The sequence below is a fragment of the Haliotis asinina genome, chromosome 1 (assembly GCF_037392515.1).
Source record: "Haliotis asinina isolate JCU_RB_2024 chromosome 1, JCU_Hal_asi_v2, whole genome shotgun sequence".
Taxonomy (NCBI): Eukaryota; Metazoa; Mollusca; class Gastropoda; order Lepetellida; family Haliotidae; genus Haliotis; species Haliotis asinina.
In genome coordinates, this window is record NC_090280.1 from 101,345,852 (window position 1) to 101,370,633 (window position 24,782).

Consider the following 24,782-nt stretch of genomic DNA (forward strand, 5'->3'; position numbering starts at 1 on the left):
TGATATTCAACCGTTTAATGTCAAAATACTTTCAAATACCACAAAGGCAAGACATCTAGGCAATAAATTCTTATAAATACAGAAAAGAGACTTTTCTCTGTGTGAGTTCGTATTTATGCCACATTTTGCAATACTACAGTAATATTACAAGGGGGACCATGTGGGGAATCAAAACAAGGCCCCAATTTCTCGGGAAACAAACTTAAGTATGAGTTTTGACTTAAGTTAAAGTTTTTATTCAAATTTGAGAAAATACATTTCTCAGAGTGTAATGAAATAATTTGAGTTTTGTGAATGTTTTGCATAAGTTGGGATAAGATTTCAGCTGTTTCGAATTGTCAAACCTAGTTTGAAATTTGAGTAAAAACTGAAGTTTGTTTCGAGAAATCGGGGTCTGGTCTTCAGTGTGAAGAACCAGTTTAACCACTAGGCTACCCCATCAACCCTATCTGTGTGTGAATCTGACACAGATGAACTGAAAGTAATAAACATCAGGCTGTCAGTGATCAGTTACTTCTCACACTCTTCTGTCACACACACAACTTCAAGTACCAGAATACCTATTGTAATGTGTCTGAACATGTGATATTAATGTGAGAAACATTCTGGAAAATATTAAAATCATGGCAACTTTGATAAGGAATTTTCCCTGTTAATTCATGGGACATAATCAGTTCAAGTTACATTAATAATATAAACATAGTACTCAATCTCAAACATGAGGTCAGTCAATCATGTGATGTAACATGTCACATATGACCATCATGAAGTCATGGACAATGGACAATACCGTCTTCAATAATCTACAATAACGTACACAGCATTGTCATAAGCGTCTTAGCAAATAATGGAAAATTGCTATAATACTCAGTGTAAAAACTGAAAACATTTTCACGTTCATCTTAAAAGTACTATCCCAGTAAATCTGTACTTTACTTAAAAAGTGTAATCCCAAATACAACGTGTTACATTTGATCACTCTCTAATTGGCACAATGTATTCTTAATAGCATCCTGTACACATAAATTTCAACATATTTCATTTTACCTCATATGCAATATACTTTAACACACTTTAACAGGTGTACGGATTCAGTAAATCTTAATACGTAAGAACCCATAATAAATTAATGTCAAGTTTGAGATATGCATTTAAACACATCAATATAGTACCTATATTACTCACTGCTCACAGATCTTGCCCCAGTCAGTTTGTCCATAGTTAAGGTAACCTGAAGCCTACCAGTATTTCCAGCTTCTTGGTGACTGTACCTGTGATCACTATTGCGGTAAGCTGTCTACCTGACCTTCAAAACCAGACCCCAGATACCTAGAAAATGGATTGTCAGCATTGGCAAGGCAAACTGCCTGCATGGTCTGAGGACACATTGCACGATATTATGTATCATAAACTAGAGTTCATATGCCTTGGAAGGCTTTGTGTAGAGGGGCAACTCCCATAAATTCAGAAGGGAGTTATGAATTTGGTAAGTTGTTTATCAGGACAACACTGAGACAACACACAGTTGTCTGGAGGCAGTAAAGCCTGTGGTGCTTTTTTAATCCATTTTGACTCTGGTCCACATTGCCTCAGACCTAAATACCCTTAAAACCTACAGACATTGTTCAAATCCATACTTGTGGTCAGTCAGAGCAATGGCCGTTTCAGACCCATTACCACAAAAAGCACAAGAAGAATATTTCAATGAAAAGCCAGGACTTGATTACAATGACAAAGTACTGCAATGTGAAAATAAGCCAAGAAAGGGGATCCTGTCATATCTCTGATGTTATTGGAATATATTCTAGGGTACCAAGGACAGGAGCAAAGATTAGGGCCGAAGTCTCAAACACAAGTATTATCTTCATTCAACACAATCATACATAGCACTATTTCTCTCTCATGTACAGAATCACAGATACTGATGCATCAAATAAAGTCTTTGTTCTCCATGCATGGAATGAGCTGTACAGTCTTTAGTCTGAGCAGTTCAATCACAAGTTTGATTTGGGCTGGCGAATCACAGGCTTGTTTACAAAATCCCTCCACCAATCAGGTCGCTGCAGAACTTCCTCTCCCTGCATCATGGCGCCATATAGGTTCTTGTAAATCTGAAGAGAGATGGATGCCTGTAATGATTCATCCTCACTAGTATCAGTCTGTCCAGTTAGCAGCAGATAGATAACTCTACATCATCAGTACACTCAGTCCTCATCCAACCTCCAGGGAGTGAGTTTATTGCATTTAGCAATATTCCAGCAGGATCATCACCAGAAATGGGCCTCACACATTGTGCCCATGTGGGAAATGGAACCCAGGCATGTGGTGTGATGAGTTGACACCTTAACCACTAGGCTACCCCACTGCGCCTCATCCAGCATGAAGTGACCCAGAGGGGGATATACCACCAACTACACAGACAACATTACACTGACACCAGCAGGTATTTAAGTAGTTGTGAAAATGTCAAAGCAAGGTTCCAACAGGTATAGTAGGGTACTGTGTGAAGTCACCTATCAGCCTGATCGTTGTACAAGTGAAACAAGATATTGCACACTTGCAATCTGATGCTCCAACAGGTAACCTGGGATATTGTGTAACTCACCTGTCCATCTGATGCTCCTATTGGCGAGTTCAGGATGAAGTCAGTGGGTGCCATCACATCAACAAGGGATACAGCGTCGTACTTCAACTCATGACACAGGCGGAGGATGGCCTCCCTTACCACACGTGGCGGAGTGCTTCCTGTGATGTAGCCACCTACAGATGCATGGAGAATACACTCTTCACTATGAATAGCCTGTTTCTTGCAATATTCCAGAAACATCATGGCAGGGAACACCAGAAATGGGTGCCACACAGCCTAAGTATAATTGAGCACAATTGAGCACGTCTTTACATTCTAACGTAATGTGGAGGGAATGCAAAATTTCAGAATTTCTCATTTGTATTTACATACCATGTAATGTCATTCACATTATTTTGCCTGGATATATGTGTCCTCGAAAAGCTTCAGGATTTTTCTATCTTTTCCTGCCTAATAATGTCAGACATTAATGGTACTCTGAGGTCCATGAGGTTTGCTTGTATTGTATGAGGAAACTAAGTGGTCAGGTCCTTCTCAACCCTTCACACCCTTCTGAGCTGTATATTACGTACCCTGGCAACATGTTGTCAGGTGTTTCTCAACCCTCCACCCTTTTGAGCTGTAGATTACGTATCCTGGTATAATGTTGTCAGGTGTTTCTCAACCCTCCACCCTTTTGAGCTGTAGATTACGTATCCTGGTATAATGTTGTCAGGTGTTTCTCAACCCTCCACCCTTTTGAGCTGTATATTACGTACCCTGGTACAAAGTGGTAAGGTGTTTCTCAATGCTCCACAGGCCAAACAAGGAGCACAGGCGGGTCAGCACTGGCTTCAAGCTGTCAGGTGTTGGTTCTCCATTGTTTTCCTCCAGCAGCTTCACAAATCGGTCCAAGATGTTTAACTACAAAAACAAAAGAAAACCCTCATGAATTTTCAGGAATGGTTTCCAAAGGGAGATAACTCGGAATGGCTTTGTTTATGGTTTTGACAGGTGAAATACAGACACATTTTATTTTTTATATTTGCACTGACAAAAACAAATACAAAATTATGGCAAGAATTTTATTTCTCATAACTGTACATGTCAAGTCCATTATTTCAAACCAATCAATCGTTTGGCAGCAACATTCATTCTTAGGACAAGGTCATTTGTACAAGCTGTGGTTTGTATACACATCAGTGCCAAACAGTGTCCAATATCTCACCTCTATACACACCAGTGTCAGACACTGTTCAATTGCTCACCTCTATACACACCAGTGCCACACAATGTCCAATATCTCACCTCTATACACACCAGTGCCACACAATGTCCAATATCTCACCTCTATACACACCAGTGCCACACAATGTCCAATATCTCACCTCTATACACACCAGTGCCAGACAATGTCCAATATCTCACCTCTGTACGCGCCAGTGTCAGACAGTGTCCAATATCTCACTTCTATATAGGCCAGTGCCACACAATGTCTCCAATATTTTACCTCTATACACACCAGTGCCAGACACTGCCCAATATCTCACCTCTAAATAATCCAGTGCCACACAATGACTCTTAATATTTTACCTCTATACACGCCAGAGTCAGACAGTGTCCAATATCTCACCTCTATACACATCAGTGCCAGACAGTGTCCAATATCTCACCTCTATACACACCAGTGCCACACAATAACTCTAATATTTTACCTCTATACACGCCAGTGCCAGACACTGTCCAATATCTCACCTCTATACACACCAGTGCCAGACACCGTCCAACATCTCACCTCTATACACACCAGTGCCACACAATGTTCAATATCTCACCTCTATATAGGCCAGTGCCAGACAGTGTCCAACATCTCACCTCTATACACACCAGTGCCAGACAATCTCCAATATCTCATCTCTATATAGGCCAGTGCCAGACAGTGTCCAATATCTCACCTCTATACACACCAGTGCCACACAATGTCCAATATCTCACCTCTATACACACCAGTGCCAGACAATGTCTCCAATATCTCACCCAGTGCCAGACACTGTCCAATATCTCACCTCTATACACGCCAGTGCCAGACAGTGTCCAGTATCTCACCTCTATACATGCCAGTGCCAGACAGTGTCCAGCATCTCACCTCTATACACACCAGTGCCAGACAGTGTCCAATATCTCACCTCTATACACACCAGTGCCAGACAGTGTCCAATATCTCACCTCTATATAGGCCAGCGCCAGACAATGTCCAATATCTCACCTCTATATAGGCCAGTGCCAGACTGCGGCAGTAGTATGCCTGACTGTCATTCCTGGCTGTGAAGGAGTCCTTTCCTGTTGCAGACTGCTGCCTGATTCTGGCTGTGCTGTCCTTCATCAAGTAGCAGACAAGCCACTGGTAGGCCGCTAGAGGCACTGAACAAATACAGAATCAGTCAGGACTATTTCTGCTGATGACATGATAGGCAATGTGTTGGTAATTTTCAGGTCTGTCTAATAACACACTCAGCAATATTCCTGTGAAATGATGTTAAATTGTACGCCATCATATCTGGATCAGACATTCCATTCTGAGCCATGGCCATTCCTCTTGTGTACAACAAGCATAGCTATAGGTTGCTGGAGACATCAAAGATTATACAACTAACACCATACAAATAACATGAAACAACTGTCACAGACTGTACAACACAAAATGATCACATATAGTACAACTATCACAGATGTTACAAACTATCACAGATGGTACAACTATAATCCTTGAATATACACACGAACTTACCTTGAGGATTTATACAGTCTTCCACGGAGGCACTTGTGAATTTAGATGAGAGGATGTTGTACAGGTTTGCCAGGAAGTCCAGACTGTTCAATGGCGTGGAGATCCCCTGACCTGACAGATGATCAAACCATACTTCTTACAACAATGACAAGAACAACATGTAATGAACTAAATAACCCTGCTCAATGGATGAGCGAACATTTGAATTTCATCATCACCACTGAAATTAAAAAAAGCTAGTTTCTGAAGTTCTGGAAGGTTATCGGTTTCATCTAATCCTACTGTGTGCCAACTCACCACCGACTGGGTAGTCGTTTGTCAGTTGGTTTCTTGTGGAACAGAATAGAACCCAAGGAACTGTTATGTGCAAAGCTTGTACTATCTAACGTCTGAGTGATACTATCCCCCTTGTACTATCTAGCTTGATTATGCTTCTTTTATGCCCCAGTCACATCTGCCTAGCAATCATCCATGATGCAAAAGAAACAAATACCCATTATCTGTGATCTACATACTGTAATGGATGCATTCAAATTCATTCTTTGTGTGGATACACTTACCCTCTTTTGAGGTGTTATCTCACACATTGAACTAGGCCTCTTTCCTCTGTTGGGATACGTCAAACAAAAGACACTGTGAGACACAAGACACTGAACTAGGCCCACCTTTCCTATGCTGGGACATGTCACACACAAGACATTAAACTAGGCCTCTTTCCTCTGTCGGGACATGTCACACAAAAGACACTGTGAGATACAAGACACTGAACTAGGCCCAGCTTTCCTATGTTGGGACATGTCACACACAAGACACTGAACTAGGCCCAGCTTTCCTATGTTGGGACATGTCACACACAAGACACTGAACTAGGCCCAGCTTTCCTATGTTGGGACATGTCACACACAAGACACTGAACTAGGCCCAGCTTTCCTATGTTGGGACATGTCACACACAAGACACTGGCCTAGGTTCTTCCTTTTGTTAGGATATGTCACACACAAGGCACTGAACTGAGTCTACCTTTTCTCTGTGCAGCCGTCTCATACATGCCGAGGAGATAGTTGCTGGTCTGTTGCAAGATGACATTGTTGTCACCTTCATAGGTCATGTTGGGGTCATGGTCATTCCGGATGTCGCCCAATCGGTTCACTACAACAAGCATGGACTAATCAGACTTTCCTGAAGACTGAATATACATGCAATGATGCCAATGAAATGACTTACATTAAACCCTTAACTCTGTAAGTATATCAGTAAGTGCCTACTTTTAATACAGTACTGAAAACTCTAAATTATGTCTCTTTGGCAGGCAAATTGGCAAAAGATTGTTGTAGTCTTCAAAACTGAGATTTCTAGAAAAATCCATTGCAGGGAATTTCATCACTGTGTACACAATGAAAGTAAAAGTGTAAAATTTAGCATTCAGACCTCTTCTTAACTGATCATGTCACTTTGAACTGTTACCTTGTTGTAACTAAGATGGAAATTTGCAATTCTTATTGTGGAATGTTTACTGACATTGCAGACTTGGGGTCTAGATATCATGACTACACTAAGCTAAAGACACTACCTTTGAAGTATCCATGACCTCCACAAGCTTCCCGGCACTCTTGAATGGAGTCTCTGGCCAACCAGCCAGCCAGTGGTTTACTGGCACAAGAGATGGCATGTATCTCCCGACCTAGCTCAGCCTACAACAAAACCTTATCTTACCTCACACATCAATGTTTTCTGACTGGCTAAGCACCCATCTATTATTTTCAATGTGCCCAACTTATACGCGAGGTATGTTTCAATGTACCCTGCTTCCAATGGCAACAGTTCAAGGTGGTACTTCATTATTTCAAACGGCACTGAATCAAGCATGATGCATGGAAGTTACTGCTGCAGAGATGCCAACCCCAAAGTGTTACAAATAGTTGTTTCAATGTTCAAAATTTAATAGCTTGACCATAAAATTCGTAGTCAACTAAATAACCAAAATCATGATGAATTCTGAGAAAAAAATGAATATTACGGTCACGTGGTTAAATTATTTCTGCAGGAACTAAATGTGTCAAATTGCAAAGGTATGGAAATCAGCTTTGCTAAAATTACGTTTGTTACTTGCAATCATTCCAGTTCAAATATGTCATTAAATATGATGAATGGAAGGTACGTGAAGACCGAAAATGTATTTCATCGTTGAAAATATGTTTTTGTCTATATATCCGAATTTTAATGCATTTTATTCAAATTTCGTAGGATTTATAGTGGAATCGTATTGGCGTAGTTTGAAGTTAAAAATCATAGAGACTACAATAAAATCGTAGATGTTGGCATCTCTGCGAATACAAATCAATGGAAGGGAAATAACTCTAAATACGTTTTGCTTGTATTGTCTGCAAAATCTAGCGATAGCTGCATAAAGATTTGTCTTGCATTCTAATACATAAATTTTGAGAAAACCTTCAAATGTAGTCCCTTTGAATACTAAGAAAGGGAATTACACTGCAGTGACTTTACTAAGGCCATACCTGTGATTCACACAGGTTGGGTGAAGTGTTCACTCTGATAACAATACTGTAGATCATGAAATTAATGCGAACATTTAATTAATGCGAAAAATGCGTCTGTACATGTGTCGCATTATTAAAATGACGCATTTCAGTCTGGGGATGTACTTTTGAATAAACGTCAGAAAACGGAAATCTCTTCCTTTCATTGACACTACTTAATACCTATTGAAATTATTCATCTGCAAATTTTGTCACTAAGCAGAAGTGTTGACACTACACACTACACCAGTCAATACAGGTCACTTCCTCATTACGGGTATCGCAAGTCAGTTACAATAATCACTGGTTACAATAATCACTGTCAATTGTTCAAAGACATTGAAGCACATCAGCCAGACCGGACATTCTCTAGCCATGCAGGATCGTTTAGCGATCTTTGCTCACCTTTGCAATCGCGGCCTCCATCCATTTGGCATGTAGAGGCTTCATCACACTTATTCGTAAATCCACAAGTGTGTCCTTTTTGGAACCTGTCAAATTGTCTGACACTTTGTTGGCATACCAATTAATAAATTGGTTCTTCATGGCCACCTTGAATTCACCATTAATTGTTGTCATAAGACAAGTAGTAGCAAGCAATCACGTGATCAAACATGGCAGCGTAATCAAAACATCGTCAGCTCCATTCCAGTCAATGCTTAACAAGTTCAATTCAGGTAACTAGTGTGTGGTAAAAAGAAATGAAAAGAAAATGAACAACAAAGAATCAGGGCGTCACATTTTCTGATAAACACAGCTTCCTGAGCTCGCATTAATTTCACGACGCTTTTTAGAAAAGACCTTTGCACTCGCATTAAATTCATGACGCATTAATTTCATGATTTACAGTACTTCAAACAGTTCAAAATTGGAAATTTTAACTATAAACTGCATATTTATATACTTATCCTATCTCACGCTATGCAGTGTGGAAATGTGCTGTAAGCTAAGTTGAATCAAATCTTCCTGGCCCCTGACCACCCGACATCTGCCCCGGCAACAGACGCCTGTCAATCATCCTGCACGCGCAGCCGACCATGTGACGTCCTTTACTTGTCATCCTCTTCTTGGAGCTCAAAGTAATCTGTGATGCTGGGAAGGAAGGTTGGGCATCCATCATGTGAGATAGGATAACTATAAAAATATACAGTTTATAGTTAAAATTTACAAATTTTAAAATTTACCCTATCGCACGTTATGCATTATCCCACAGTTGGCTGGAAGGCCACAGATTACCCTCTGACACCCTGCACAGACGATGATGCATACCACAAGGGGGCCAAGAGTAGCACCAACTCCTGATATGCTACTCCATACTTGTGATGGGTTGCTTCAATAAACCTGTTGGCTTACACGGCACAAAAACTCTAGGGAGTGGGCGTTCCCGAGTAAATGTGGTTTCAGCCGCAACTTTTACTAAGCAAAAGGACGCAGTTTGGCAAGGAATTAACACCGCCACCCCACGATTTATCAGCAGACCCTAGTGATCTGGCACGTCCCTGCTTCGAAACTAACCCCCGAGACACACGCTGGACGGCGGTAAAAGGAGGAGTAGCTTGGATGCTCAACTAGTTTAACGTTCGGTACCGATCTCCCTACTTACCAAGGTGAGAAAGGACCTAGGAGTGAACGCTTTGAAAACCGTTAGGTAATCAGAATTCAACACTTCACTGACGTGATCACTCAGAAAGTAGAGGTCAATTAGCAGAGTGTTGATCATCTCTGCACAAGCACAAGACTGCCCACACAGTCTATACAGCCATGGGTATGACAGTATACCATGCCCTAGTTCCCTAGGTGAGAACGATCTAGCCCATTTGAGCAAAGTGCATAAGATATAGATAACATCGATATCGTTGTTACGTACAATGGACCAAACTGATGAAGGCCTTACTTCTGCTTTGGAAGCCTTCAAAAGCGGGATGAAGAGCGGCTGCGGTCCTTAGAGGCAGTTAAGTATATCCTCAATTCCCAAACTAGGCAGAAGCATAAATCTTCAGTGTCTTCTGGATCCAGGATAGATGAGAGCAGAGGGATACTGAAGGTACGATCTGCCTGTCCTGGTAACTGATTCTTGGCAAGGAATTCCCACCTTAAGCCTAGGAACACTCTAGCATGTCGAGACCTTTCAAAGTGTACCCACGAAACATCCAACGAATGTAACTCGGATACACGTGCAGCTGTAGCCAAGGCCAGAAGGAAGAAGGTCTTGAAAGTGACACGTTCAAAATCTTTCCCAGTCAATGGTTCATATTCATTCAATGTAAGATGAGCCATGACAACAAACATATCCCAAGTCGGGGCTCGAAACTTCCATGATTGATCCGCCAATTTATATGACCTCAACAGAGACTGGAGCTCAGGGACAGTAGACAACTTTACTCCCGACGCCGCTGCAATACCTGTGTTAAGTGTGGCTAAGTAGGTAGATAATGTAGCATCCTTCAACTTCCTAGTAGACCGTAGGTGTTGAAGATACTCTGCAAACCACCTGTGGCGATGATGTGGGAGACATGATGTCCTACCCTCTACAATACGACTCAAAATTATTCCACTTGTCATCATAAAGGGACCTTGTGGATGTACAATGTGCTGTAGTGATGGCAGTAGCGACACGTTTAGAATAAACCTTGACCGTTAATGACCAATGCAAATGCGCCAAACATGCAGATAGAGCGTTGGTGATGGAGACCAGTGTAGTTGATCGGACTGTGGATGCACCAGTAGATCTGACCAAACGGGAAGTGGTACTGGATCTGGATCGGCTAGCTCTCAAAGATCTACAAACCAACTCCTTGTCGGCCAAAAGCGGGACCAAAAGCAGTGTCATCTGCCGAGTGGAACGTAACTTGAGAAGTACATGTAGAAGAAAGGCCGCTGGCAGAAACACGTTAGCGTTGATACCGTCCCACAGAATTGCGAGGGTGTCTAGTCCCCTGGCTAACGGATGCAGAATCAGAGACACAGACAGCAGTAGTTGATGATTGAATCTGGTAGAGAACAGGTCTGTAGTCTGCTCCGTCAGCGGGATGCCCTGAACACCTCTGGATGCAGCTTCCATTCCATTGGGGACGGACGCTTCGGACGTGACAGAGAGTCCGCGATGACATTCTTTACCCCTGGAATGTGATTGGCTCGAACCGCTATGCTTAATGAGTCTACCAGGTTGGGTCGACCCCGTCGATCCCATCTGATTGATGTACTAAATGACCGCTGCATTGTCCGACCTTATCATTAGACGCAAATCTATTAGTTGCTCTCGTCAATGAGTGATCGCCAAAATTACCACCCTGAGTTCCAAGACATTGATGTGGCACACGCGATCTGCAGGAGACCACTGCCCTGCCACTTGCTGACCGAGAAGGTGAGCTCTCCACCCATGTAGTGACGCATCCACATACAGGTGGTGAAACAGCACCAAAGGCTCTAAACAAACTCCGCTGCTAACGTTCGATTCTTGCATCCGCCATAGTAGATGAGAATGAAGCTCCCAGGGTAACATGATCAATGCGGACAGGTCGCCCTTCCTGATATGAGGAGCAAGAAACATTTGCAAGGGTCAAAGCTGAAGTTGACCCCTGAAAGTGAGAGCCTGAGCAGACGACATTAACCCCGAAAGCTCCTGTCATTGCCGGAGCGTCCTGGGCTGAGACAAGGCAAGGGGAATCAGACATAACATCTCGTCGAACCTCTCCCTCAGCACAAAAAGTTTGAGTGACCTGACCTGAGTGTCAAATACCACCCCGATGAACTGAGTGTAGGGATCAGTTCCAATTTCTTCAGATTCACCAACTAACCTAATTGTTGAATAAGCCGCACCGCAAACGCCATGTGAAGTAGCAGAATGTGCAAGTAGGCATCCTGCAAATCCATCAGAACTCAAAGAACTATCTGACGACGGAGACAGTGTAGCCAATCGCCGAAGTCTAGCCAACTCATGCTCCCATAATACCTGAATGCCCCGTCGAACAGGTAACTAAAGGTGCCCTCAGCGCTCAAGTAAGCACATGTGGAACTGACATAGAAACAAGAGGTGCACTCCCGCACCCCACACTCCTGAAACACACTCCTGAAACCACTTCCCCTCAACCCGGCATGTTGAGTCACTTCCCTGTGAATCGGCACGGAACTGAAACCACTCTCAGGAATTAAAGCAGTGATTCCACTTGCCACATCCGTAAAGAAAGTACTACTTGCCTTCGGTGAATCGAAACACTGGAACGAATCAGTTGGGGAATCACAGGAGTACAATCGATGCAAGCAAGTGCTGAACCATCCTGTTGCATAAACAATGCCCACCGGAGGTAAGGTGAACACTGTCGCATTGCGAATCACCGCATCGATTCAAAGAGTTTGAGCAAATGCCACATCATGTTGTTGAAACGCTTCCCCGTGAATCGAATCGCTACCATGAAGAGGATGGGATAATGTTCTCAAACAATTCTCTTTGTCCGACTCACTCAAACACTCTGTGATGTCATGATCTTGTGTAGATGATCGAAACACATTCGAAGCGGTAACAGAATGCCAATCCATCTGCTGAATCAACGAGTGATCCGGAATCGTGACGACTGGCGGAAAAAGACTGGCAGTTGAGAAAGCACTACCATACATGGTGGTGATGAAACTACGCTAGTTCCCTTAAACTCCTCGAAGTCGACAAATGAAATAACTGACTGACATCCTCACTTAGATAAGAATCCGATGCCTCTTGTAAAAAGTCTTCAGCTGCCAACCTAGATGCAGAACGCCGTGCCACCAACTTTTGGTCTTTTGCCTTCTTGGGCGCTGAAGAACCATCTTCTGCCCTGCCCTGAAGAACCATCTTCTCTATCTGACGTCCTCCTCTATTCATCCGCTGGTACAGATCAAATTCATCATCATGCCTGCAGGATGATTGACAGGCATCTATTGCAGGGGGCAGAGGTCGGCTTGTCAGGGGCTAGGAAGATTTGATTCAACTTAGCTGACAGCACGTTTCCACACTGGGTCAAAGAGAGGAAGAGAGATGCACAATGTGAGATAGGATAAGTTTAAAAATTTAACATTGAGCTGTTCAGTAAGATATAACAGCCTGAAGTGTGGTTCTCACTATATATTTGGTCATCTCTTGTTTTACTTGAGGTGGGGTTTTTTGCAGTGACAGGTTTTACTTTTCCAATGAGAGAACTCTTCCCAGGTTATATTTTTCGTTAGTAAGACCTCTTCCCAGGTTTTACTTTCTGCAATCATCTTTTCCTAGCTTTATATGAACATCAACATTCAAATGATATATGAGTGTTTGAAATTAATTGAAAAATATTGTTCAAGATTAAGCTCAAAGTGCAAATGTTTTCCCTAGCAAGATTGGAAATGCATCTTTCAGATTTGTAGACAGAGGCCCTACCACACAGCCACCGGGCCGATGAAGGAAGTGGTGCTGAATTATCTATTCATAGTTACTGTTATTAAATTAATTTTACATGTGCTTCAGTTATTGTTATGCAGTTTCATTAAATGATTACCTACACTTCTCCTCAGTTTTGGTAGACAATGTAAAACCATCGAGGTTGGGAAATCGATCCCCCTCCAGTTTACATTGTCTCCTGAAACCACAGAGGTGAGTTTTCTCCTATACAAATATGCTGTTCACTTGTCACAGGGCCCAAATGGCTCAGGGAACATAAACAACCATCAACCCATGCCCCACTCATGACTAGTGAATAATTCATAATGTCACTAAAATGGAGAGACACTAGGTCTACTTCATCAGTGATACATGGGACTTTCCTTCGATAACACACCAAGTGATTCTACTATCATACTACAGGTGATCTTGCTCTTATTCAACCAACAGCTCAACCATTCTCCTGGAGCACTTCTGGAGATCCTACCTGTTTCTCACTCTTATCACCAGCCATCATGCCGATCCTCAACATGACATAGTCCATGAAGAATGTGGTGGAGAAGTTCTCCAAGGCGTACATAGCTGCGATGTAGGGGATGAGTCTCCATTGCTGCAACACGATATCACCATGGATACAATAACTGTTGTCTGTACAAACTTGACCTTACCCATATGGTGAAATTGGGGGAAATTAAATCTTTACTATTAGAATACAGACTTTGATTAACTGTGGCCAAACTTTAGATTGCTTGATGTTTCACAGAGCATTCCACACTCTCCACGAATGGCTGTTAATGCGGTGTTAATGCTCACTCACTCCACACTCAAAGATATTTTAATGATATTATGCTGATATTCAGTTCTGGACCAGACAGTCCAGTGATCAGTCGCATGAACATCAATCTCTGCAACTGGTACAAGATGAGTCAACCAAGACAGCTGCTTCCTTCATGATCAGTTTTAATGTGGATGTAGATGGGTACACTGCCAGCTGAGTCTGACTCCCCTTACAATATGTTCCTGTGTGCCCCATGTTAACCCCTGCTGTCTGACAATAAACTCCAACCTGAAGCTGGTACTCCAGAACTGGGATCTCCCTGTCTGACGGTCCAAACTGTCGGCGCACGGCCGAGTATCGGACAGCTATGGGCAGGGCCAGCTTCATATTGCAGGTGCACATGCTTGTGATACCCACTCTCCCTCCGGACAGGGCACCAAGCGAAGCGCCAAACCTCTTGCTGGGATCCTGTAACCATGGTAACAATGGTGGAATTAGCACACAACTAAACAAAATTAATACTATTTGATAACATAAGGCAGTAATAGCTCTTCATTTTATCTCAATACAATATTTACTATGTGATTTTCTTCAGATTTTACATCTCTTGACATGACAGTTTGCAGTTCCATGATGGATAAACAGCCAACAGATGATGTACAGGTCAAGGCCACTAAAAAACACTATATACTTGCATGATAGTTTTACAGCCATTTTTTTTATGAAGGAATGAAGATGATGGACTAGTGGACAATTCACATGCACCTATCAACATACCTTGTATGGTGTTATGTAGCGACCCTCGGGTGTAACATCCCCAAACTTGTCCAAAAGATTTTCACGAGGAATGCGGTAATTGTTGAAAGATACAAATCTGAATAGTAGAAACATAGGATTTACCATATCAGAGAATATATATACTCATCAAAGTACAGATGAATGCTGTCGGAACAAGGAGATACTGACAAAGTGCCCCAAACACTGTCAGATCTATGTCTACCTCACGGTGAAACAAATGGATCAATGCTGTTCATGGATCAGGGATTTGATTGCAGACCAGGAAAAAAGGTCTATCTGCACACTCACCCATTGTCGATGCCATTGAGGCCAATCTTCTCACCCATGTCTCCAACCAGCACTCCGGGGTAGGCCAGCAGTGTCCGTGGGTCTCGCACAGGAACAGCAAATGTGTGGAGTCCATGACAAGCACCATCCGGTGTGTACAACTGAGCATACAGTATGGCATGGGTGGCAGACTTGCCAAGGTTGCCCACCCAGATCTTGGTTGCCTCCACATCAGGTGTGTTCAATACAAACTCCTACAATCATCATTTCACAATATCAGTGTCACAAACCTTCTGTTTCTTTCTTGCTCAAAGCCACATTCAGTAATATTCCAAAGATTCAAAATAAAATTGAAAATGTATCAAAATGGGACAAGATTGTCTATCAGTGCCTTCTTAGGGTTATTTCAAGTGTTTATCATACTGAAATAGTTGGTTTGTCATTTAACTCCGCACTCGGCAATATCCAAGCTACATGGCAGAGAACTGTAAATAATTGAGTCTGGACCAGACTGAAGTATGAGACAGACCAAGACTTTCATGGAATCAGATCATATTTTGATGTTTGGAATACCTTGCTTTGAAATTTTTCAGCTTCTGTGAAAAACGAAACCTTATTCTGAATGTTACTTTCTTGATGTGGAAAGCAACACTCTGACTGGTCATTTTGACCTGGGATGTCATCAGATCTCTGTACAAGATCAAGTAGCAAGATTGTTTTTTCACTGGAACTGTTATGAAATCTCATCTAATTGTTGGTTCTATACAAGTTAAATTGCTAAAATGTATCATAGACTGATATCTCAAACAAGCCTGTATTGTTTAGACTGAGGTCAAACAATATCAAAACCACTACTACAGGTACCTTGGTGGAAGGGTCGTAGGTCGCTGTGGTCCTCATTGCCTTGGTGTTGCTGCCATGACTCAACTCAGTCAGTGCAAAGCATCCAAAATTCTGGAAGGATTCACAAACCTCCTTTGTTACAGAATACCAGTTAAGGTAGACACATCACAGCATACCAAAACAAGTAAGAAAGTGAAACCCCAAATACAACAGATGTTACATTTGACATCATCAAAAGCACTGTGTATTCACAGTATACTTCAAATGAACAGTAATATTCTATGGTTGACCCCATGTGGCATCTTCTCTAACTATTGCATCATGTCAAGTAACTGCATGTTCACATTCAAGTAGTTAGCTTTACTTGTCCTCTTTGAGTTCTACCCATCCTTTTGTCTTCAGGTGACTACAGTCTGTAGTACAGATATACACATTACACCTCAAACAATCCATGACACCACAATATGATTGGTTGGTTGGTTGGTTGGTTGTTTAACACCACACTCTGCTGTATTCCAGGTATATGGCAGTGGTCTGTAAATCTAGATCAGATAATCCAGTGATCAACAGCACGAGCATCAATCTACATAAATGGGATACAACTGTGTAACACACTGTAACAGTGTTCATGACCACTCGATCCCATTTGTCACCACGAATCTATGAGTAATGAAGAAAATAGTGTATAAACTCTGTGAAGTACTGATGACGGTTGTGAAGCTGACATCACTCCATGTACACGGCTTCACACATGCAGTTTACATGCAACACTCACCTCAAATTTCTTGTTGTCTTCCACAAGTTGTTCATGTCTGCGAGACCCCATTGAGGTCACAACTCCACCAAACATCTACATACAATAGATGAACACTTAACAACTCACACAAATAGTAACAAACTATTTTGCCATTATACGAAGAGCAGTCCAAAAATTAGTTTTATGTTGCAGCCTCACAATCCCACATTTGACTTTTTGTTGACCTTAAAAAAACGTAAAATCTGCTTTAATCGCATCATAAAGTTTAGGAAACAAAATATCCTAGAAACATTTTGAGTGTTTGGGATAGGTAGAAGCTAAAATTAAACTTATTAAAGTGCACAAAAACCAATGTGCAACTACAAATCACTTGTTAAAGTTTGAAACAATCTTTCAGGGCTAGTTCAAGGCTTCATTACATTAAACTTATTTACTTGATAAAGAGCAACAAGTTGCTTATTCTTGAATAATACAATCTTTCAGAGCTTGTGTTACGAGTGTGTATTTATTCGAGGGCATTCTACAGTGTTGACGATGTTCATTTGTGAACGAACTTTCAGGAAATGACTTAGAATATATAAAAAAAGCCTGGTTGCCGTGTTGGGGACACACACTCATTCATGTTTGCTGGAGTTACATCATTGCCACGCTTGATCATCAAAACCCCTCAACGCTTGACCTGCATTATCTGCTGTCAAACCGATCACTGTGTTTATTTTCTGCATAGTTGATTATCTCTCATACTGAGATTTTGGTGAGTTTGCTATATTATATCTTGTGACCCATTGCCTTAGATTTTGTCTCTCTTGAATTGTATCTGAAATCTGTATTGTGGAATTGACTTTGTATACCTTGCTCTCGTTGCATAATAATACAATTTGAACGTTTATGACTTGTTCTGTTTTGCTGGTTCACAAGGGGATTTCTTACATCGTCATGGTAAATTCTTATCCGTAACACTTGTTATTGTCACATCATAATACGAAACAATTCTGCTTGATGAAGTGCATGATGTCATCCAAAACATTTTTAAATAATAGAAAAAATTGTTGTCTGAATTTTCATTGACTGAACTGATTTTATCTGATGAAAAAGTAGAAATCAGTGCTTAACTACCATTACAAGGACGAAAGCAGATAAAGGGAGACATGCCCTGGATGTTACATGTTTCTGTTCACATCCACCGACTGGTAACTTATTGATTATCAACAGCATTACAAACCAATGATAAATTTGGTGATTCAAACAAAATCCAAACACCAGTATGGTAGCATGAAGCGCTGGTTTCCTGTACGGCCAAGCTGTTGTTTCTGTACCTACCTCCACTGTGAGCTGGACCTTGGCAGCCATGCTCCAGTCATACATCCCCAAGCTGTCACTGAGGATCTTATGTTTCAGAGGATTGGTGTACAGCTCACTGTCAGGGAGGAAGTTGTAGGCAAATATTTGTCGAACACGCTGAAACGCCAATTTGCGTGTCTCTGACAGACTTGGTGTGGAATACGATCTTGAGAACAGTGGGTCATTTTCCAGAGTTTTCCAAATCTTGTTCTGGAATGAAAAGAGTAGGAAAGTTCTTATCAAAACTAGAAAATGACCTTGGTCTGGTGGGGTTCAAGAACTAGGAACAGTCAGTTGACGGGTATGAACATGATGAGGTCTTCAGATGGGATCATGTGTCATGCCTTACTCAGTTTCCTGTAAGCGTAACTGTATTGCTGGCACTGATGCTAAGGACTTACGATGACACAAGTACATTCTAAAAGCTACAGATTTAATCAAATTATGAGATCAAAAGATAAGACCTCCCCTGACAATAATTTTTTCCTGAAATGAGCTTCAAACTGATAACTAAACCTGGTTCAGTAAAACATCTGAAAAAAAATACAAATCCTGACCTTAATCTTTGTCAGGCTTTTCACATGAAGCCTTGACACTTACCTTGTCTATTCATCAGCTGTTCACTTTTAGTGAGTTTAATTTCATGCCAAACTTGGCAATATTCCAATTATATGGTGGCAGTCTGTAAATAATTGAATCTGGACCTGACAATCCAGTGATCAATAGTATGAGCATTGCTCCACACAAATAGGATACGATGACAAGTGTCAGTGAGCCAGACCACTCGTCTCATAAGACGAGCATAGGCTCTGTTCCTTATCAACCAGAGCCTGTTTCACAAAACTCTCGTAAGCCTAAGATCTCGCAAGTTTTCTTGTAGCCATATTACCTCCTATACGGTAACACAGGAGCTACGGATGCTACAAGAAAAGTTACAAGATCTTAGGCTTATGGGAGTTTTGTGAAACGCGGCCCAGCATATTGTCACATCATTTGCAACATACATGAAATTGGCCCAGAATATTTCATTCAAACATCATAGCTATAATCTCAACAACAACGATAAAAAATAAATTCATCATAAATTTATTTCCATCCACTATTGTCACACAGTATCCATTAGTGTCGTGTCTACCTAAAACTAACAATACAAGCCTTGTATCAGCAGCACATGGCAGCTGGCAGCTGTGACCGCAGTGACCTGTTCATATCCTGTCACAAAACCTACTCTGTAGACAGATTAATCTACAAGCTTGCACATTTTCCAACATAAGCACTGATGCCATATGCATAAGACTGGTAATAAGTCCTGGCATTTTAGAAGAGTCCACAAGTTCATTTCACCAAGGTTGACAGGGATTTACCACGAGTCCTGTATTTGGGGCTCCCTTGGACTCATACTCTTAATTTTCAGGAGTCCTGGACAACAAATGTCGGTCCCACACAACCATAATGTTACCATTAATACTAAGTCTTTGAATGTCATTTAGAAGTGAAAATACATAAGAAAGACACCTGACGAAGGAGTAAGCATTAACTCCGAAACGTTGTGTTCTCTCATAAAGAAGTTGATATCCATAAAATCTTCTTTCTTACCATTAATACTGTTATTCTACTGTGTATCGTGATCATCACATAAATTATGTGATGGCTTTAAGTCAGTGAGTGAACATGGTTTACATACTAGGCACATAAGAAACTGTGCATACAAAAATTTAAAATCTGAATTTAACAAACATAAGGATTTAAACTGAGAGATTAGTGACATGTATCCAACATGCATGTATGTGCCACGTTCCGAGACGTCAGTGGTTTCATCTTTGAGATGTGCAATACATTGTTGTTCATGCATTCCGGGAAAGAGAAGCAGTGCATATGAATGCCACACAATACTGTCACTTTGGAAAGATCAAACCCTGTCCTCGCAATCTCTAAAAAAATTAAACGGCTATTAAAACACATAGCATACCAAGGCTAATGTCGGCACAAGGTCATGTGGCCATTGGGATGGTGCGTGGGGAATGTCTTAACAACACATGGCTGCACATTTCCACTGCCAACAGATCACCATTTCTGCACCAGTGAGATGCTACAAATGACATCATCGATCAGCCACGTTCTGGACGGCCACATGTAACAACGACAAGATAGGACAGATGGATAAGGGTGACCCATCCTCGCCCATGGTTTCAGACTGCAGTGATAACTGCCCAGACCATCCCAGGACATCACCGCATTCACCGCAACACAGTTCAACAACGTTTATCACGGGATCAGACCCTGACATCCCACCATACGACCTATCCTGACACAAATTAACCTACAAGCTCACCGATTGTGGTGACGAAGTCATGTCCGCAGACCCTTGTTTTTCCAGATGAGTCCAGGTTTAACATTTCCCATAACGATGGACATCAACGTGCCTATAGATACATGGGAGAAAGTCATGCACAGGCCTGGGTCTTGGAGAGGAATCGCTTTGGTGGTAGTTCCATGATGATTTGCAGTGGAGTTACAGCAAGCCAAAGAATTCTTACCGTGATTGTTCATGGCAACTTAACTGGTGTGGGCTGCAAGGATCAGATTCTTCGACCTGTGGCAATTCCTTTTCTGCAATGTCATGGCCCTCACACAGCAAGGGTTTCTATGGATTTCTTGCAACACCACAACGCTGACTTACTACCTTGACCAGCAAATTCACCAGATCTCTCCCCAAAAGAGCATGTTTGGGATGAGATAGATGGGCATCTACGCCGTCTACCTCATACCTCATACGCCTTGACCTTGCAACAGAACTTGAGAGAATCTGGCATGGCATCCCACAAGCCTTCCTTGCACATTTGATAGGCTATATTCATCATTGATGCACTACTGTTTTCAGTGCCGATGGTGGAAATACCCCTTATTGAGTTTGTGACATGGTTGTTTGACTCCTGTCCTGCTTGTGGACTTGTGACGTCAATGTGATTGACTTTTCAATTGAAATTCTCCCAACTTGTAATGGTCTCATGATCCCTCCACTAAAGTTCATATGTACCTTTGACATTGTTATCACACTTATCAACTGGGATAATATTTTGATACTGAACAGTTTCTCTCTGTGGCTAGTATGATATTCCTTGACCATCACATCAAGGAACACCAGAAATGGGCTTCATACGTTGTACCATGTGGGGAATCGAACTTGGGTATTCTGCTTGACAAGCAAAAACACTTTACGTACCAGACTCCCTGACTGCCCCTTTGAGGAACAGACCACTCGACATCACAAACAAGTCTTTGACATGGCAATGACCCATGCCTTTGGTATACAACACACATTCAAAAACTTCACACAGGTTCTGTAACTTTTTTTGAGTAGTGTATACTAGCAGTTCAATAACATTTGGAATGACCGACTTAATGTCCTAACATAAACTAAACATTAAGAACAGTTGATCCTAGTTGCTGGTGTCACACTGACTATCATTGTACAAAAACCCTACTACACAAAGTCCACCATGTACTGGTGTATCAGTGTGTATCTCTAAGCATCATTCAGTTATTTAATTGCTTCACTAGATAACATATCACCCTCTGATTGGCATTGCAAACTTTTTTTCAAGTATCACCCACAACCAATAAGTGCTCAAGCACTGCTTTGAGTTACCTTTCAAAGTGAGAACCTTGGCCTCAATGAATAATATGTATTATCTTGCCTCATGTAAGAATGTCGAGTTTTGATTGGTCCATGTGACTCTGATAAAATACCATGTACATCCATCATGATCCGCCAGTGGGAGTATAAAAGTCGTATACTCCCGCTGCGAAAGTCATATCACCCCGCTACGCCTTGGTGACGACACGAAGTGAGAAAAGCATGCATTGACAAGCCTTTAGTAATATGCGGTGCATTGAGGTCAAACGATCAGCTAGTGTCAACATGGCAGCAAGTCGATTCGATGTGTGTTGTTTTGTTTTGATTTAGTGAAAACATTCAGCTAGATAAATGCGTTATCATAAAACCCTGTATTTCCCTCGACACGATGTGATAACTTATATTAAGCACCCCTTGAACATCTTCTAAACCTCTAAATAATCTTTGTACAGAGTGAGTTTAGTTTTATGCTGCACTCAGCAATATTCCAGCTAGATGGCACAGTGTGTAAGTAATCAAGTCTGGACCAGATACTCCAGCCATCAATACCATGAGCATCGATCTTTGCAGTTAGGAACTAGTAACACGTGTCAACCAAGTCAGTGAGCCTGACCGCCTGATCCCATTAGTCACCCCTTATGACATACATGGGTTACTGAAGGCCAACATTCCAACCCGAAACTTCAAGGAACAAGTAATCTTTGTAGGACTTGTGTGTGTCTGCTTGTAAAAACAAATCCTTAATCGACAATCAGTTATTTTGCAGCAGTTCAACGGCACAACAATACAAGGTTCACAATACAACACATACAATACAACTCCAGTATAGCAATGCACATTAAACTGATATACATATGTGTGAATAACATCACACTAGTTAAGAACCAGTTTGTACAGATTTTCTCATTGCTATAAGTTGTACCGCTGCCGACAATGTTCCCTTCAGTGAAACTAACACATATCATATAATTTTAATGATTTTGTGGCAACATCTGCATCAGGTTAAAGTAATCACTGTGTTGACACGGTGCTGCACGCTAATTATTTATATTACAGAGACATACACTAAGACAAGTCCATTCCACTGTTCCCTTTATCGAAACATGCATACCTTTGTATATGATACTTCATATTACATTATGGAAACAAGCATACACAGTGATGAATATTTCAACATGGATATCATCACCTGTAATCAGGGAACTGGGAAATACTACTGGCTAGCGACCCGTTATCGCCATAAACCGTAAGCGGTTTATAACGATTTGCTCCATTATTTCTCAACAGAATGAACTAAAATTTGTCTTGATGATAGATTAGCTATTCGCTGATGTTTTCTGCTACTTTACAGTTGTCAATCATGTTTCTCCGAAATGCTGTCAACAGGGAGCACGGTTGTGTATATTGTGCTTTCCCTACAACTAACAAGACCGATTATCGCCATTTTTTAAGTTTTATATTTTTCACCTGATTTGACATAAACTTGGTAATAAAACTATTGTGTTTCAAACCTTGACATATAGAAGAAATTTCATAATTGGAATTTGTTTGAAACAAAAAAAGAAATGTAGTAGAACAAAACTCGCTCTCACTGTGGATGTTGATGGATGCTGACAAAAAGCTGATGGGAATATAGAGATGTCACCGTCGGGTTGGGCTTATGAAAGTTGACATTTCGAGTAGTAGTTTGCAATTTTCCCAATGGTTGTTTTCTCGGGTAAAAACCAAAGGAAAAGGGTGGAAATTGACAAATATATTTTGTCAGTATCGTCTGCAAGGTATCTGTCAAGTCCATAAAACAGAGATGGAAATTTGGGTCAAATCAAAGTTAAGTGATTGACTGTTGGCATTATCGGTATGTTCAGAGAAACTAAAATCTGTACTTTTCAAGGACTGAATTGTCAGGCTATAGATTCACAACACAGCCTGGATGATTTTCATTCAATTCTCATCGTTTATGAAATTTTCAGTCAACACACTAATGGTGACGAGACGTACCCCCGTAGTGTTTGGTTGTTAGCCAGAACAAACATAGTACTACTACATACAATTGCATAATATGGACCTGTTTAGGGTACCTGGTACGTTCCTGTATCTGTAGTACCCCTGGCAATGACCTTTTCTATAACTAACTGGAGAGACCATATATCTCTCTGCTAACAGAAACTAACTCACTTGATAACAAATTTGCTTCAGGTAAAAGTAATAATAATATATAATAATTGATTAACCGGACAGTGTTTTAGATCGCTGTTTTCCTTAAAAGTAGAAAAACACATTATTATAGAATAAAATAATGATAACATAGCTCACAGGCAAATAAATACCCAGACGTATAGTCCCATACATGAAGCTATTTTGCTCACGTTTTACCTTTGTGTGATATACGATACATATAGGGTTAATATCTAAATTTCACGGTAATCAACGCTCTGTTCCATTCAGATACCTTAAAACGGATCACATCTTCACCATCGAGAAAAAGTCGCATTTGTTTCCAGTCAAAGGACGCCTTTTTTCTGTACAGATCCAGCGGCCCTGGCTTAAAATCTTTCATAATGTCGAGATTGTTGACATCGTCAGATGGGTTTTCATAGGGTTCAGGTGCTGCCGTGTTCGCTGACAACCCATTTGAAGTGGGATTCATCGCAATATTGCGTCCTGTTTTACCCGACATGTTCTTCTCTGTTTAAAATCTAAAGTTTCCTCAACGTTGTGTAACACAGATCGGAATAAATATTCCGTGTGCCGTACGAATGGACAGGATCAAAGTTCGTTTCTGCACATGAATCGACTCACGTAAGGAAGTGTACAAAAGTGTGACTGCGTAGCATTTATTACGAAAAAGAATTCTTCATGACATTAAGCACAGACAATAAAACAGGGAGACCTTATAAGTTTATATTGTAACGAATATTCTCTATTTAATGTATTCTCTATTCAATGTATATTCTCTATTTAAGCCTACAAGATAGTTATTGAAATAAACATGGTAGAGTTATATAAGTAACTTAGTAATCGGGATGAAACGGTTTTCACCAAGAGGGCATGCGCGTGTAATTTATTAGAGTGATGAAGATCATC

The 24,782-nt window shown here is 41.1% G+C and overlaps 1 protein-coding gene across 1 annotated transcript; it reads right to left on the reverse strand.

Annotated features, from left to right (window-relative positions):
- Positions 1 to 24,509, reverse strand: LOC137256954 (peroxisomal acyl-coenzyme A oxidase 3-like). The gene is made up of 15 exons (XM_067794581.1): positions 24,148 to 24,509; positions 18,041 to 18,271; positions 16,739 to 16,813; positions 15,985 to 16,074; positions 15,142 to 15,374; positions 14,833 to 14,929; positions 14,344 to 14,523; positions 13,765 to 13,887; positions 6,925 to 7,045; positions 6,375 to 6,503; positions 5,355 to 5,465; positions 4,833 to 4,987; positions 3,346 to 3,490; positions 2,606 to 2,760; positions 1 to 2,111 (listed from the first exon to the last, which is right to left on the reverse strand). The coding sequence occupies exons 1-15, from the start codon at positions 24,373 to 24,375 to the stop codon at positions 1,995 to 1,997; spliced, it is 2,190 nt and encodes a 729-aa protein (XP_067650682.1). The 5' UTR covers positions 24,376 to 24,509; the 3' UTR covers positions 1 to 1,994.
- Positions 24,510 to 24,782: the final 273 nt, after the last annotated feature.